The sequence below is a fragment of the Hesperophylax consimilis genome, chromosome 2 (assembly GCF_061612785.1).
Source record: "Hesperophylax consimilis isolate HC1 chromosome 2, BYU_Hcon_1.0, whole genome shotgun sequence".
In the NCBI taxonomy this organism is placed as follows: Eukaryota; Metazoa; Arthropoda; class Insecta; order Trichoptera; family Limnephilidae; genus Hesperophylax; species Hesperophylax consimilis.
Window position 1 is genome coordinate 45,319,529 of NC_142837.1, and position 17,964 is coordinate 45,337,492.

General features: G+C 35.1%; 1 protein-coding gene across 4 annotated transcripts in view; it reads left to right on the forward strand.

Moving 5' to 3' along the window:
• The window catches only part of LOC149426055 (uncharacterized), a 348,593-nt gene that overhangs the window by 288,520 nt on the left and 42,109 nt on the right, over positions 1 to 17,964 (forward strand). For all 4 annotated transcript variants that reach the window (XM_089643334.1, XM_089643325.1, XM_089643320.1 and 1 more), the window contains one exon: positions 14,052 to 14,177. In XM_089643334.1, the coding sequence (XP_089499460.1) occupies positions 14,052 to 14,177 (126 nt within the window). The remainder of the gene's footprint in view (positions 1 to 14,051; positions 14,178 to 17,964) is intronic.

The window sequence follows — 17,964 nt, forward strand, 5'->3', positions numbered from 1 at the left end:
TTTTTCACGTTTTAAAAGTCTCTGGAGAAGAAGTTTTAATCCTCAGTCAATAAATATTTGACGGCCGGCATAGTCCAGTGGTAACGCATTGGACTGCCATTCCGAAGGTCGCGGGTTCGACCCGGCGTGCGCAAATAAATTTTATTTGATTGATTTGTGTTATTTCACAATTAATTAATTAAAATAATATATAGTATATTTGCGGCACGTTCCAGAGTGGAAGATACTACCAGTATCGCCCTGGTGTAAGACAACCATTCAGAATTGAAACGTTGCTCCAAATGGCTTTAGCCGTGTTTAGTTACTAGATCTGAATAGCCAGGTACTTCCCCACCTTCCTCTTTCCCTTCCCCAATTACCTTCAGCCTCACAACATCCCCCAATTGGGGATGCCATAGTCTCACTGGCTCCAGACGGGAGCAGTTGGGACTCTTGTGAGGTATTCACTATAAAAAAAATAAAAATAAAATAAAAATAGATTTTCGAGTATTATAGTAAAAACCTTTGTTTTTAAGAGTTAATTTTCTTTTTTTATTTGAATACTGCATATGAGTACCAACCGCCCTTAACCGGTGAACAATGGGACTCACATTTGGGTAAAGATGTGAAGCAGAAGGGGAGCGGAAGGAGATGGGTTAGAGTAAAGGTAGGAAGCCTACTTCTTTCCAACCTGGTTATTCTGATCTTTAGATTCGGTGGTTAAGCTAACCTAACCTTATCTGAGAAGGGCGATACTGAGAGTATTTTGTTCTCTGGAATGACCAATTAAGATTGAACAGCTGCGCATGCCCTAAGAAAAACAAATCATTAAAACAAGGTTTTTTTACTATAATACTTCTACAGGGTTTTCCAATAAGAGGTGTTATTTTGAATAGCCCGCTATTTCAGTAGATGTTACTTTTCAAGCTATCATTTTTTGACATTTGACAAGTAGAAACTACGCCATTAATAAAAATGGAACGATACACGCTCCGACAACGCATTAAAATTATAAAAAATTACTTGAGTGAATCAAATGCAAATCATCTTGAGTGATGAGGCCCATTTCCACCTCGGTTGCTTCGTCAACAAGCAAAATCGCATCTGGGGCTCGGAAAACCCAAGAATTATTGTTGAAAAGCCTCTCTGTCCTCAACGTGTGACTGTTTGGTGCGGTTTATGGTCCGGCGGAGTCATTGGACCTTACTTTTTCGAAAATGAGGCTGGAGCAACAGTTACGGTGAATGGATTGCGCTATCGAGAGATGATTAATGATTTTTTATGGCCGGAATTGCATGGTATTGATCTGGACAACGTTTACTTTCAACAAGACGGCGCTTCGTGCCACACAAGCAACGAAACCATCGATCTTTTACGATTGAATATCAAAATAACACCTCTTATTGGAAAACCCTGTATTTTCAAATTTCTTTTTTTTTATTTTTTATTACAAGATAATACATTACAAAATGATAACAAAGTAATAATGTATTATTCCCAATGAGTTTATAAAACTCATTTCGGGAAAGACAACATTAGAAAGGACAAGACAAATAAATAAAATACATTAAAATAAATAAACGCAGATGTTATTATGGAGTACCAGAGAAAGATTGTGTTAGTCATTAATGAAACTGCTAAGGAAATAGCTTTTAAGAGATCTTGTCAATGTTTTTTTGTTGGTTGCCGGAAGTTTTAAATTACTAGGTAATGCGTTATATTGTTTATGTGCAATGTATTGTAAGGAGTTAATTCCAAATTTGGTCGTGTAAGTAGATGACGATAAATGTATTTGATTTTTTGATCCTGTTTTGTGCTGGTGTTTGTCAGAATTAAAGACTGGTTTAGTGTTGGTGTGTGAGGAGTGTTTTAAACTTTAAACTTTGAAAAAATGTATATTTATTTCAGCACGGCTTGGGAAATAAAGGTTAACGCATATATGCATGTGTGTGCGTGATTGCCACGAAAAGTTTAAAGAATGCATTGTCATCGACAAAGAATTTATCTGCTGAGTCTCGGCTCGACTGGATGTCGGGAAATGAGTTAAGAGTTTCATTCATTCACGAAAACAAAGGCGAAATTCAAATTTATCTATTTAAAAAATCATTACATGGAAAACATTTTTTATCTGTTTTAACATCTTTTTTTTATTTGTTTAAAGTTAAATTTTGTATTATAAAGTCTTCGCAACCGTTGTTGAATGAAATCCTCTTTAAGCTCATATAACAAAAGATGCAACAGATGTCTGAAATAACCTTTAAATCGACCATCTAATACCTCTCGTTCACCTGTTGGAGCATCGCGTGCTGAAGTCAATTTATTACGCATTGTTACGAATTATTTAGCCACAAAATTCAACTTACTTTTTCCTATTCGGCCGAAATACACCTGCCATAACGACCAAATGATTAAAAATTCATCACATTACTAGCATTACAGTTTTTCTCTCACCATTGCGGCTGTCGGACAAACATTAAACGAATAGGTTAATTTTTATTTATTTTTTTATCATAAAATAAAGATTGTGTCAACAAATTCAAAGATAAGTCTATGGTCGGGAAAAGCGTTATTTTATGATACATTTTTAAAATGTATATTTTCACAACGTTCCATTACAATAATAAATAATATAGTACTGGTTTACCTGGAAATGTCGGGTGGCATTGTCTGTCGTGAAGAACGGTACATTATTGTTAGTAAAAGGAAAATAACTGGCCACGTTTCTGCAGTGGCGTAGCAATTTTTTAAAATGATTTTTCCAATTTTCTCTTATTTAATAAAACAAAACCAAAATATCCTCTGAAATCGTGAGATTTGTAAGTAGGTAGGTACTAAAATACTTACCTACTTAATAATTATAAAACCTTACAAATTTTAACGTAACATTTTTTATTTCTTAATAATTTAATTTGAAAAGAAATACAAACATTCCCGGGTTACGAATAACCTGACAGTATTTTAAAATCTCCTACTACCACCACAGTAAGCGGAAAATGTTGCTTGTTTTGTGATGGAGGACTTAGCCAGACGAGGAATTGAACACACTACGTCTGGATAGGACCCAAACGCGATGTTAATACAGCCAACGACCGGTCAATGGAATTATACAATTTTTTCAAAGAAATGTCACCATCTCAATGACAATATTTCGTTTTTCAAACATTCATCAGGCCGGTAGGTACCTACCATAATATTGATTTTTCCGATTTGACAGTTCGTAGTAGGAACCACGGCAATGCGAACTCTGGTGTGATAAAAAAATATATATCCAACATGACCACCATGTTGTACCGGAACCGGAACGTAACAAACAAATTTATAGTCAAGTTTAAAAAGGACGTCGCTGCGCTCAGTCAGTTATAACTATTCAAAAGTATCGCCTAAATGCTGAAAACGTTTGATAGATTCCTCTAACTGAGGTCAGTGTTTAATTCATTTTACTGGTATTTAAAAAGAAAGATTTTTTTTAAATACGGGGAAGACTCTGGCTCCTCAGGACTATTGGAATGGTGGTCACGATCTTTATCATTGAGGGGTACAGATGAAAAATAAAAAGGACTTTCTGAATTAAAGCCACAATAATTTATTTCCTTTCCATTAAACCACCAGAAATAGAACGTCCTATTTTTTACCCCGCAAGTAAAAATGAACTGAATTACATACTCTTTCTATTTAATTATTCGAGTCTGCCTCGTCCTGATTTAGAATCTTTATTTCAAGGTTTCCAAAATGTAATAATGCCTTAAAATACGACTCTCCGGACGTGCCTAGTATTACAATGGCGGCAATTAATTTAGACGCGGGCTGGGCGGATTGAAAAGGTTGTGCCCAACATACCCGCTGCTCGCTCCGCCACTGTTTACATTACAGAGATTGCTTTTACCTACATTATTATGAATCCAATAATGGGACAACTCAACCTTGGCTTAAATTAAACTCCATGCAAAGCACCACCATTTGCTACTCTATTTAATTTTCCGAGAATTATTTTCCTTGCCTATACCGGAGTTCTTACTATCCAACGGTTGCACGGAGAGAAATCGATGTTTGCCCTAACGATAAATTAACAGGTATTATTTATAAAATATCAATTTTAGAATATTTTATTAATCGATTTGCCATGATTATATACCATGACTATATAAAGAATTTTCGTTGGAATTTCCAATAAGAGGTGTTATTTTGAATAGCCCGCTACTTCGGTAGTTGTTACTTTTGAAAGTGTCATTTTTTTACATTTAATAAGTAGAAACTATGCCATTAATAAAAATGGAACGACTTCAACAATGCATTTAAATTATTAAAATTCACTTGAGTGAATGAAATGCAAATCATCTTGAGTGATGAGGCCAATTTCCACCTCGGTGGCTTCGTCAACAAGCAAAATTGTCGCATCTGGGGCTCGGAAAACCCAAGAGTTATTGTTAAAAAGCCTCTCTGTCTTCAACGTGTGACTGTTTGGTGCAGTTTATGGTCCAGCGGAGTCATTGGACCTTACTTTTTCGAAAATGAGGCTGGAGCAACAGTTACGGTGAATGGATTGCGCTATCGAGAGATGATTAATATTTTTTATGGCCGGAATTGGATGGTATTGATCTGGACAACGTTTACTTTCAACAAGATGGCGCTACGTGTCACACAAGCAACGAAACCATTGATCTTACGATTAAATATCAAAATATCACCTCTTATTGGAAAACCCTGTATTATATTATATTTAATGTTATAAAATATTAAAGAAGCTTAGTATAATATATAATAACTCATCGTATGTTGGCGCTCGCAACACTCGAAAAGTTGTGGACCGATATAGCTGAAAATTTTAAAGTTTGTTCTTATTAGTGCCAGGAGTGTTTAGAGAGTGGTTTGAATGATAGAAGAAGTCGGGGACGCCCGATGAATACTTAACACGATATCTCTGCACTGGAATGAGATACGGAGTTGAATTAAAGTGGATGTAATGTAGTTTTTTAACTGTAACATATAAACATACAGTAGTGAATGGTGGAAAAAGTCGGAGACGCTCGAGAAATATGTTATGAATAGCGAAGCATTGCGGGGTCCGCTTGTCTCTAAATAGTATAAAACAAAGTCACTATCCGCGTACCTATCTCTGTTTGTACGCTTAGTTCTTCTAAACTTAGTTCTTCTAAACTTGATGAAAGAATTAAACTTACTTAAACTCTCAGATAGAAGACTTATTTCCGATTTGACTTTTATTTTTAAAATTATCAATGGTATTATAGACAGCCCTGATATATTAAGCCTAATTACCTTCCATATACCCACTAGAACCACTCGATCCAAAATTCTTTTTAATTTCAATAACAATATCAGGACTGAGTCATTTAGAAACTCGCTTATACCTAGATTGCATGCAGTTGGCAATGCTTTCTCAGAAGTAGTAGATGTGTTCAACTGCACGGAATATAGTTATAAGAAGGCTATAATAACATACCTCTGTCGTAATTATCAATGTTATTAGGCATAATACCATTCTATTCATAAGTTATCACAGAACCTAAACTATGCACTTACATCAGATATCAGAGTGTTATCTAATAATTTTATATACTTAATCAAAACTATAATTTTTCCCAAAATTGTTATGAGATGTCTTACTGACAGCCCTGATTAAATAGAGCTAACTCTTAGTTCTCAGCAAATTCAACCAAATTCAATATTGAAGGTAACAATAACCTCAATACTAAACTACTGTACGGATTGAAAATAAAAATGCTATTGTACCTATGTATACCAGATGTTATTCTTGTTTAATTTTCAACATAATTTCTCAGTAATTATTCTGTTTAACACATAGACATATGAATATTAGTAGACCTGCCCTAAGTGATTAAAAGCGTATTATCCCCACTCCCCATACCGGTTCCATTGAGCCGGCTGGGCTCGCGTACGGCCTCAAGTGATATTTGAAAACGTGACGTCATCATTCTTGTGCGAACTATGGTCGAGGCTTCATCGGTTCATTTTACGAAATAACACGGCAAAATGTTTACTTGTACTATGAAAACTGGTAAAAATAGATGCGAAAAAAGAGAATAAACCCAATTGTCGTATTACATTCCATATATAAGCATTATTTTATTTTATTTTAAGCATATTCACATCGTATAATATGAATCAGTTGTTACTATCACATCGAGAAACGTCTGGACGCGAAACACAAAGCTCTTTGGTTGCTGGGAAGTAAATTATGAACATTTATAAAAGTGTCTTAACTAAATACTCTGAAACTAACTACGATTCTGAATATAGAAGCTGCCTTACTTTGCCGAATTTGGACTTCGCAAATTTGTTCATAACGTGGCGAGTAATTTGCGCTCCCATGTAAAAATGTCTATTCATTCAAAGCAGATTTTACTTTTAAGAAGTAAATGGTGATATTATAATGCGAGATGCCTATTTACTGTCAGATTGATTTATTGACGAATCACAGTCATCTTCACTCCCTTCGTTCTTCAACAGTTGATTTTACCCCTCGCCTTTATCTTCTCGTCTATTAATTCCTATGTCTGTGGTTTAACATAATACTGTTTCGCTCCTGTGAACCACTGTAAACATAAATCATGTATATTGTAAAAGCCTTTTACGGCGTCTAAATAAATAAATAAATAAACTATGCAACAGTTTGATAGGGTTTTAACCAACATTTAGATAATTTCTTCCTGTAGATTTATGTATATACAATATATGGATATTATATTTATTGAAAATAGAGAAAATTAGAGCAACGCCGGGTACACATCAGCTACTTATTAATAGTTTGAAGAGATTCTTAATAAATTAGCAATAGTCATTTTTCTCCTTGTAGTATTGCGGCTTTGTCATATTGACTAATAATAATGGTCTATCTATCTGTATACATGTGAACGTACATATAACAAAGAGTCTGTGGCGGGCGACGTGGATCTGTTTTTTTATGCAAATCTAAAGTTTTATTCCGAGATTAATGAAATTTTGCACACTTGCCTTCAAAACAAGAGTAAGGTCACTCTCAACACGAGATTTCGATAAACCACCTTTTGCCACCCATCAATGGCAGATCGTTGATACTTTTTGACTAAATTTGCACACTTGACGTTCAAAATAAGAGGAAAATTACTGAATATATCTTATTTTTTCTGAAAAACTAAAAAAGCTCGGGCAGTGGGTTTAACGCTCCTTTATATTAAAAAAGATGATGTGAAAGGAAAACAATATGTAAATATAAAAGATAAAGGGAGAGCGTTAATGTTAAAAAAACAATTACTATACAGGGTGTCCGGAAACTCGTAGTACAAGCGGGAAACTGGTGAATCTACATCACATTTGGAGTCGATTTTGTAGTATTTTTTTTTTATTTGAGCTTTCGTTATCGAGTAAATCGAGTTTGAAGTTGATTTTTTTTTTTTTTTTTAATCAAATTCTTATAAATTATTACTGAAGATCAAAGTACCCAACTAAATAAAACTATTTGATGGTAAAACAAATGAAGAAACTCGGATTTGAAGCATTATTTTGAAATCACCCTTCATTTAACCCGGTGAAATCATAAAATATTTCTGCTCTGCAGGGTTAAAACATCTGTTATTCAACCCTAAATACCAGAAAAAACCCTAAAATAGCCGAAAAATATATTTTTTTGGTTTTTTTTTTTTTTTTGAAAATGCTCAAATCAAAAAACTTTATGTTTTTTTGGGTTCCCCATGTGGTGTAGATTCTCCAGTTTCCCGCTTGTACTACGAGTTTCCGGACACCGTGTATACAGGCGTAAGCGGCTCTTGTAAAAATATTTAATAAAACACTACTTATTTGAAATAGACTAAAAATCTCTTCACTTCTGAGTTAAATAGCATTTACAGAAAGGCTTTGCATTTTTTAATACCCATTAACAGAACCATGTGTATTTTTTAATACCCATTAACAGAACCATGTGTATTTTTTCATACCCATTAACAGAACCATGTGTATTTTTTAATACCCATTAACAGAACCATATGTATTTTTTAATACCCATTAACACAACCATGTGTATTTTTTAATACCCATTAACAGAACCATGTGTATTTTTTATAATTTTCGGAGCATACTTTTCATATAATTACTTTTTTGTAACTCTGCACCTGAATAGAGATTATCTTAAAAAGAACACCTCTGCCATTGGTCACCCCAAGTGGTTCGTTAAGTTTGGTGACTTAGTAAAGGTGTCCGAGTTCATGGGGTGAGGATAGTAGAGGAGACTAGTTGAGGAAGATCTTTTTACCTCTTCAGCAGGACACTCTCGACCCATCGTCTTGCGCTGTAGTGGGAGGGATGAATTCAAACGTCCGTTACTCCTGGATACACTGACCCCCAGATTCGTACCTGCCCTTACCTTTATTTTCCCGGATCTTCCTCTCCTTTCTCTCCTTCCTTTACTTAAATAAAACTCTCCACAAAACATCCCCAAAGATGATAGACCCTGTGGGAAATATTTTTCCTCAGAGCCTCACATAAAGACATTTGTTTTAACAGGGAATCTCATATGTCGGTAGAAATCGCGTGTGGTGATTTGTCTTATATAAAACAGCAGTGGGGTGGTTGCATGGGGTAGGGGGTAGTCTGTACCACACAGCAAGCGGGTGGGGGTTTGTAACCCTGAGCTGGATACTACCACTTCCAGAGAGTTCCACTAACGAGCTATTTCTAAATACTCTTTGTGACAACTATGCAGTTTTAAAACCAGATATGATTTGAGATTTTCACGGCCAAAAGTATTACAATCAGTGATGTATTATACTAGATTAGCCCTGTCTAGTTAAATTCATTTTAAAAATAACGCCACGTAGCGTACGTCACAAATATCGAGATGAACTTAACAACCTAACTCTGTTTAAACTCCTTGTAAAAGCGTTCAAACTCGTAAGCGAAACCACGGAGAATTTGTTGTCAGAGGTGTTGTAATATGGACATAATTCAAATTTAAATATTTCGAACTGGGTTATTTTTGTGACTGGAAAAATGAACTTGCCCATCATAGCTGAGAAGCAAAGTAGCTTACTCTAGACCAACAAAAGGTAAAACGCAATGCACAGTGCCCATTTCGCATTGCGACACAATGCGTGGGCCTTTTCATAAGTATGCACGTGAACCAAACCAAAATTGTGTTGGGGTTATTTTTAAATGAATATGCCGTGTCTAGTCTAATTTAGTCTATGATTACAATGGTTTATTTGTGGGGTATTATTCCGTATCGCGCTACCTCCTTCTTTAGCCGATATCGGATAGCATTATATTAATCATAATACGTCAAAAATAAACCTTTATACCTCCTTCTTTAGACAACGTTTCGGACAGAATTATATTGTTCATCATCAAGACAGATGACACTATAATGCTGTCCGAAACTGTGGCTAAATAAGGAGGTAGATCAACACGGCACAGTACCTCAAAAATAAACCACTGTAAAAGTTTTAAAAACATTTCATAATCTTTTAATATTTACCACGGGATTTGACTAGTGACCACAATATCCGGCGGCCTTCCTAACGGAAAGATCAACGAGTCGGGATATTGTGGTTATGCTTTAAAATGATTATATTAAGCAGTTAGTATATGGTAGAACGGCTTATGTAACATTATAAAGAGGATCTTATACAGGGTGTCCGGGGGTAAAGTACACAAACTTCAGGAGGTGAATCTACATGATGGTATGTGCACTCCGGACACACTTTTATTATTATTATTAATAATTTTCGGGAAATCGTCAGTTAACATTTATTTCAGTTTGTACATAAGTATTAAATAGCCAAAATAAAACCAATTATGGATTTCCTCCTTGTGACTTTACCTCCACTGAGACAGCATAGTAAGGAATAAGTAATTTAAATTTGTAAGAAAGGAATATGAAATCAAAAATTTATACAAAACGAAAGATTATATAAAACGAAAAATTTAGAAAACAAAACATTTATCAATACATTTATAGCCATGGAGAGAGGTTGTAGATATAAATCAAATCATAATAGAAATATAAACAATAGAGACATGACATTATTCACAAACCATCAGAGAAATATTCTTTTATGGACCTCTTGTATTTGGTAAGTTTGCAACTGAAAATATCCATCTTGGATAATACGCTTTTGTTATTATTGCACAGTCTGTTCAGGCCAGAATTATGCTTAGAGTTCGTTTTGCACTGATCCATCCTGAACAGGATAGAACGCGTTTAACGCGCAGGTACATTGAATTGAAACCTATTTAGCAACTCTGGGCATTGAATATTATTGTTAACTACTTTATACAGGAATAGTGCATACTAGCTGAAGTCCACGGCGTTGCCCGGGCTGGTGTAGACATCTAGTGTGTGACCATGCTCTTATTTTGAAGGTCAAGTGTGCAAATTTTCATCAGTTTCGGAATAAAACTGTAGATTTGTATAGAAGTCAAATCCACGCCGCACGCTCACCACAATTCCTTTATCTATCGATATAAATAAAAATGTTAATGTTTGTTGAACCGATTGCTTTGAAATGTTGACACATCGTTGCATTCGAATACGCGTGTGTTTTTATCTACCTATATTATTAAGATGTCACCAGTGACAAAAAGGTGAGGTAAAAACAGGTTTTTTGTAAAAAAACATCTCCATCTGTTGGAAGTAAAAACAACATGCTTTATTGTTTTTCTATCTGCAGAGACAGACTCACCCACAGCAACGCGTGATGGGGTACAGCTAATCTATTATATAAAGTTGATTTTCTGTTGTTCTTTTGTGGCGGGCGGGTATTTGATTTTGATTTTGATACAAATCTACAGTTTTATTCCGAGGTTGATGAAAATTTGCACACTTGATTTCGAAGGAATACATTTTCTATAACGATTGAAAACGTTATCTCATAACCCCACGATAACAGGAAAAAAATGGTAACGGTCGCAACTGTGGCCCGAACCCAGGGCCCAGGACCTCTCTCTTACAGGGACAACGCTTTTAAACACTAAGCTATTGAGACCTGATTATTTATCGTCATTTTTGTCGAACTCATATCTCAATTAATTACCAATATTATCATCAACTAGAGACGTTATCTAGGTTAAAAGCATATTCAGGTAGAACTTATGATCGTACAAATATAGCAGTGAGTATACTTGCCACTTTTTTACGAAATTCCAAAATTGTGCCCTATTAAGGGCACAATTATTTGTAAGATGGGAATTGGTTCAGGATAATAATATTGGTAATTCTTAAAATGAGATGAGATAAAAATAATCACGGGAAATGATCAGGTTTTTGTAGCTTATTGGTCAAAAGCGTTGTCTTGATAAGTCTGATATCTTCAGTTCGATCCCTAGTTGCGACCTTTACTTTTTTGTTTCTGCGTCTTGTTGTGTTTCATATTGTTTCGTTTATATTTATTTATTTAATATCAACATTATAAATATACCATAAACCAGGGCTTCCCAAACTTTTTTCAACTGTGACGCCCTTGGGAAGTTGCCATATTTCCCCCCCCCCCCCCCCCAGTGACTAAAAATCTCCCCGCCGCTCATTTGTACCAAGCGTAGTATTTTGAAGCCCTCCCCTTGAACGGGTCACGTAGTATGGGTACGTTACCTAATAACAATTTGTCAGAAAAACTCCAAATAGTATCAATTTTTTATAGCAAAATAAAGAACACAAAAACAAAAATGGAAGCAAACAAAAAAGATAAAAAAGCAATTTTTTTCTTTGGTATTAATGAGAAGGATGTGCTTGTTTTTCTGAGAATAGTTTCTCAAAACGAGGTTGAAGTTTTGAAATCGCCACTCTAGTCTCTGCCTCTAAATTTATTTTTGATCTGTACTTATTCTTAATTACTGCAACTGCAGAGAAACCTGTCTCACACAAGTATGATGTTGCAAACGGTAATAAAACCCTTAACGTTGCAGTGCTGATGGAACGATATTCTCGCTATAAAGATTGCCTCGCGACGCCCCTGCGATGATCCCGCGGCGCCCCGGGGAGTCGCGACTCACAGTTAGGGAAGCCCTGCCATAAACAATAAATCATATGCAATCACATCAGAAGGTATTAAATGAACAGAAACTCTAGAAGGATATAAAAGTAAGAGACACAAGTACATGAAAAACTTTTAAGTACACTATGGTTAGTTTATATTCATTGGTATTATAGCCTTCTTGTACCTACTTACCGTGTAATTAAATAGATCCGCCACATTTGCGTATCCATTACTAACTTCATGTAATCTAGGTACAAATGAGTGTTTTAAATGCTCACTCCTGGTATCATAGTAACGTATATAACGCATAGCTGTCGTAGGTATATGAAATTCAATGAGTTTACGTAAATCCGGACTGTCTATACAACCACTTACAATTTTGAATATAAATATTATGTCGGATATAATACTTCGATCTGAGAGTTTTAATAGATTTAATTATTTAATCAAATAATTCAATGATTCTTCTTCGATGATTAAATATAAAATTGATGGGTATAAAACCTTCAAAAGTTATACCAATAAATTAATAAATTTATGAATTCATAACAAAGTATTTGCTTAACAATTCAGTATAATTGAATGATTTTAGAATTTCTTACAAAAATGTTTTCCTCGCTGTATTAAGCGATCAGATGGGTATCGGTAATTATGTGTTAAAGGTCTTATAAAGGTCATTTAAGGTAGTTAAATACTATTCAAAAATATTTTAAAATTTGCATAACCTAAACATAGCTAATTTTATAATTTCCAGTCGAAAGAAAATTTCCTCATAACTAGAAACACTTAGAAAACTGACAGAAATGGTTCCCTTGCACGAACACCGCTGTTCCTACCGAACTGTTTGTTAGGCAAGACCATACTGAGAGGAAAATTGTTTTCCGCAACACAAATTCACCGTACTTGAAGTGGTTAAAATAGGTATGTTGAAGGAGTTAGGATTCCTAAATCCCTCTAAATAATTTCATGTGAAGAAAATGATATCTATAAATTTGTCTAACCGCTATTGAATTGTCCTCAAAGCATTATCATTGAATGCTGAATCAAAATATACTTTAAGTTATAAGTAAGTATTTTTTTAACTCTCGATTTTCATTTTTCAATCGTGGGAAAGTGGCATTTGCCCGGCGCAGAATAGTAATATTAATACTCATTATGATTATGATATGATGTTAAATTCAGTAAAAAGTCACTGTGTATAGGTAGCAAGATAGCTAGACTGGCTGACTGAATGGCGAGCAGACGAAAATTCAACGACAGATAGAAAGGCGAGCAGACAAAAAGACATGTAGGAAGACAGAGTGACAGACACAAAGGTATATAGAAAGGCAGAAAGGCGAGCAGACTTAAAAAGATAGACTGAGAAATAGACAGACAGACACAAATACAGATAGGAAGTAGAGCAGACGGAAAGGCAAACAAAGATATAAAGACAAAGAGACACAAAGACACATAGAAGAAGGCAGAAAAGCGAACAGACAAAAAAAGACAGACAAACCGACACAAAGTCAGAGAAAGATGCAGACAAGCTGGCAGGCTGTTGGTTAATAGGGGATGAAGACTTCTTACTTACCCTTCCCCTCGACGTGTGAGTATCGAGTATCATGAGAAATCTATGCATATTATATTCTAATCCTTGTTTATATGAAGTATTTGTTGACCTATTCATTGTGTTTAGTTCCAGAGCGGACCAACTGTTCATTGGTAACTCTATGGTGAAACGTTATCAACAATTAAAAATACATCTCACTTTTTGATCCATTTGTTTTTTTTATAATTTAGAACCTTTTTTATTCAATACATGCGCCAACCATCGAACATTTGTACACAGTTGACATCTATCACATAAGAACGGGTCTTTTCTACGACTCGTTCGTGAGTTCAAAACTTCCGAAGGAAATTATTTTCCTCAGGTGCCAAAATAGTTTGTAAAGTGGTTGCCTCCAAGCCGTCTAAAGGGTACACAAATTTTGCATTACGGTAGGTCTTCTTATTCTGATGTCAGTAGTCGGAAGGGTTTATCCCTTATCTGCTTTTCATGTTGTGCAATGTAGAGTTTTAGTAACATGATGTTTATTTGTATGGTTGCAGGTCTACGGGTAACTTCAGCGCCCCGGTGGTAAGCATCGGGGCGCCCCCTCCCCCCGCGCCTCGCTCCGCCCCCGCCAGCCCGCTGCAGCCGCCCGTTGTGCCCGCGCCCAGCCCGCACCACGACAAGTTAGTACCTACTTACCATACCTACTATTACAACACACTAAACAAACAATTCTAATTTTGAATGGTTGATGATGAAACCGCTTATATCTAAAAGAAACATTACTACGTTCCAAAAAAATTCACAACATTTTCGAGAGTGTAAACTCCGCCATCCGGACAAATTGGCAATTGACGAAACGCATCGAGCGCACCTGATTACGGAGGCTAATGAAATCCACAAAAACCCCATAAATATTAATAGAATTGACGAGGCTAAACTTAATAGTTCTTGATTATTAGATGGCTACACCAAAACTAAATGCAGAAAACCACGCTAAGAGGATTAACGCTTTGAACACGATATCACTTATACGGTGACCGGATAAATCATCACAATGATAATTCATCACATCTTTAAAAAGTTTTATAAAGTCATGATGGAAAGTGATGAAACAAACACTTTATTAACAGGGTTAAGTAGGTTAGGTTTAATTTTTTTTTCATCGTTTCTAATGATTTTATATCACTTTTTAAAAGTGTGTTGAATTGTCACTATGTTGAGCTATCATGGAACCCACTTATACATACTTTCTACACATCTGCCCTGATGATGAACACTGTCACGCTTTCAATGACAGTTATTTATGTAAAAAAATTGTCGACCCTCTATATTTATTAAAAATCCTCTGCTAGAGGCGCTGTCGTAGACTGTCGGTTCTAATGGATAATGGTGTCAACTCATCACTGTCATCGTGTCATACTATTTCTAGTTTAGTTCCAGCTTCTGATCCGTTTCTAGCAACTATCGGAACTTCTGGGACCTGAAACTATCAACTAACAACAGCTGAAATGGTCTACGGGATTTTAAAATCGAATCATGCAAATACACGCGAGGTTCGTTACTGCATTAATTGTCAAATATCACAAATCACACGATTTGATACCAGGAAATTAAGCACAACATTTGATTTTACTACCACTAGGCTGGGGTTAGGTATTATTTATGTTCAGGCGTTAATGCTAGTTCATCTTCCGAACGCATCGTACATAAATAAACGCATCGTCAAACTAACATTTATAAATTAATCTTTAAATATATAATCTTAAATCTATGCCTTTATTTTAAATACTCGCTGTACTCGAAACAATAACAAAAATTTACTCAAAATTCCTGTAATGCATACTACTTTTGGACAAAAAATGTTTAGGTACATTCGTACATTGCAACAAGATTGTACAATACTCTTCCAGAGAACATAATGTGATACTCAGATAAATTTCAGGTACATTGCAACAAAATTGTACAATACTCTTCCAGAGAACATAATTTGCTACTCAGAACTTTTAGGAACATTGCAACAAGATTGTACGTAACGTACGTAAGATTGTAAGTATAATACAAGTGTATGTATTTAAACTGCCTCAACACAGGCTAGCCGCTAACCTAGGAGGCAGGTTATGAGAATCCTCAACTTTATCTAATTGTTATATATTTTATCTATTTACATGTTTATATTAAAAAAAGATATTATTATTATTATCTTCTATATAAAAATGAATGTTTCTTTGTTTTTCCCTTACGGGTTCCTACACCATTCAACCGATTGGGATGAAAATTTCAAAGCTTGTTCTTAAAGTGTTTTGAGAGTGGTTTGAAAGGTAGATAAAGTCGGGGACGCCCGTGGAAGACTAAACGCATAATCTCTGCATCGGAATGATATACTCAGTCGAATTAAATTGGATATAATGTAGTTTTTTGACAGTAACAATGTGGTTTTCAGCGAATGTTGATGGGATACCGTGTTTTGGCGCTCCAGTCTTTCCAGAACTTTTCGGAACAGGATGAATTTTGATAAATTTTAGATTTACTTTTTTCTCTCGAAATAGATACTCTACATTGTTGATGGCCTCCATGGTCGAGGAGTAAGGCTCTCGACTAGCAATTATCGGGTTTAAATCCCGGCTTGCGCAAGTAAATTTTATTTGATTAACTTGTGTTATTTCACAATTTATTCTTTTAAAATGGTGTGTAGTGCACTTGAAGCACGTTCCAGAGTAAAACATACTATCAGTATCGCTCTGGTATAAGACCACCATTCAGAAACGAAACAGAAACGAAACGCCAGTTACTCTCCCACTTTCCTCTTCTTCAACTACTTCCCCTCCCCGCCACCTCCAGTCTCACAACTTACCCCGAGTCTTTCTGGATCCAGAGGTTTAGAAGTAGTTGGAACTATTGTGCGGTATTCTAATTAAAAAAAAACTAAAATGATATTTAATGAAGTCAGGTATTAAATATCTGAAAATAACAATATTTCCAATAATTTCGCTCACAACAGTAAAAATAATGACGATTCAACACTAGGTCTACATACTCGTATAGCACGTAAAAACTTGCTAGCCGCAATTGTATGCCAGAAATAAATTTGAATGCCTTTTGAATGAGTTCGTGTTTGAATCCGATTGGAGTAGATACTCGTTTCTGTGGAATTGGACTAGAATTAGTGTGATCCTAGATATCGGCAGCAATTTACAGTTGCATTGAAGAACCCACAACCGACCAGAACGCTTTTTTATTACTGAATATTATAGTACCTACCTAATTACCGCGGAAATGTAACGGAACATTACAACGATCGTCTTTCCGTACCGCCCTGATTCAATAATAATTATTCTACCAATCAGGTTGCAGTCAAAGACGTTACAATACACTTAGAAGCGTTGTAGAGCCCACAAAGTGGCAAGCAAAAGAAACGGTAATTGTCGTACTTTAGGTTTCATAGTTTTAGTACTAAAACACGAGTCGCGTAAGGGTACATTTACGAACCGAAACGCGAACCGTACCACGAATTACGGGAAAGGAACGAATCAACTGCAAGCGGCGTTTCGCGCCATTTGCGGTTGCTTCGTTTCTTTCCCATAAGTTGAGGTTCAGTTCGGCAGTTCGACTCGCAGATGTATACGTAGCATAAGATCTTTAAGTCTCCGTAGTAAGCGTTCAAAGACGGTTTTAAATGAAGATATGTAAATACGAATGTTAGAGGGAGCGAGCTAATAATTAAGCTAAATTGGTAAAAATATTTAATAAAACACGACTTCTTTGAAATAGAGCAAAAACCTCTCCACATATGCTTTAGTTGCATCTAAAGATACACTGTGAATTTTTTCATGCCTATAACATATGAAATAACATAACAAAACGTGTTTATAATAATTTTCGGAGCTTACTTTGCGATTTGTTTCTATCGAGGGAATTTCATGTAATTAACATTTGTTTCTTCATGTATATATATGTAGTATTTTCAAAAAACCATATTTTTTTTACTTAAAACTTAAAGGGTTAACGAGAAACTTGTTATAGATCGGTAGAAATTGGGTATACGAGGGTTTAAGGCGAAGCTTAATGCCAAATCACTATTTTGATTAATCTTTACAACGAATTGGTGTACTTTATTAATACCAAAAAATATGCTTTAGATAAATTGAAGGTTCTCCTATCGTTTCGCTTGAGTAGAATACAAATAAAAAATTAATTACTCAGTAAAAAATATAAATGTAAACTACTAAAAAATATTTTTTTCAATAGAAATGTATGAACGCATAAAGAAAACAACTTTAAAAAATACAGTATTATAGCTAAGATTATCTCTGACAGTTTCACCTGATTAACTTTTTTGCTTTCTTATAAAATTAGTTACAAAATAAATAAAAACCAGTTTTTTGCTTGAAATCGAACGTTTCTGTTTTTCAAGTGATTTTAATACATATTACCTACGATATAAGGTATACCAAGAATATACACATTTTT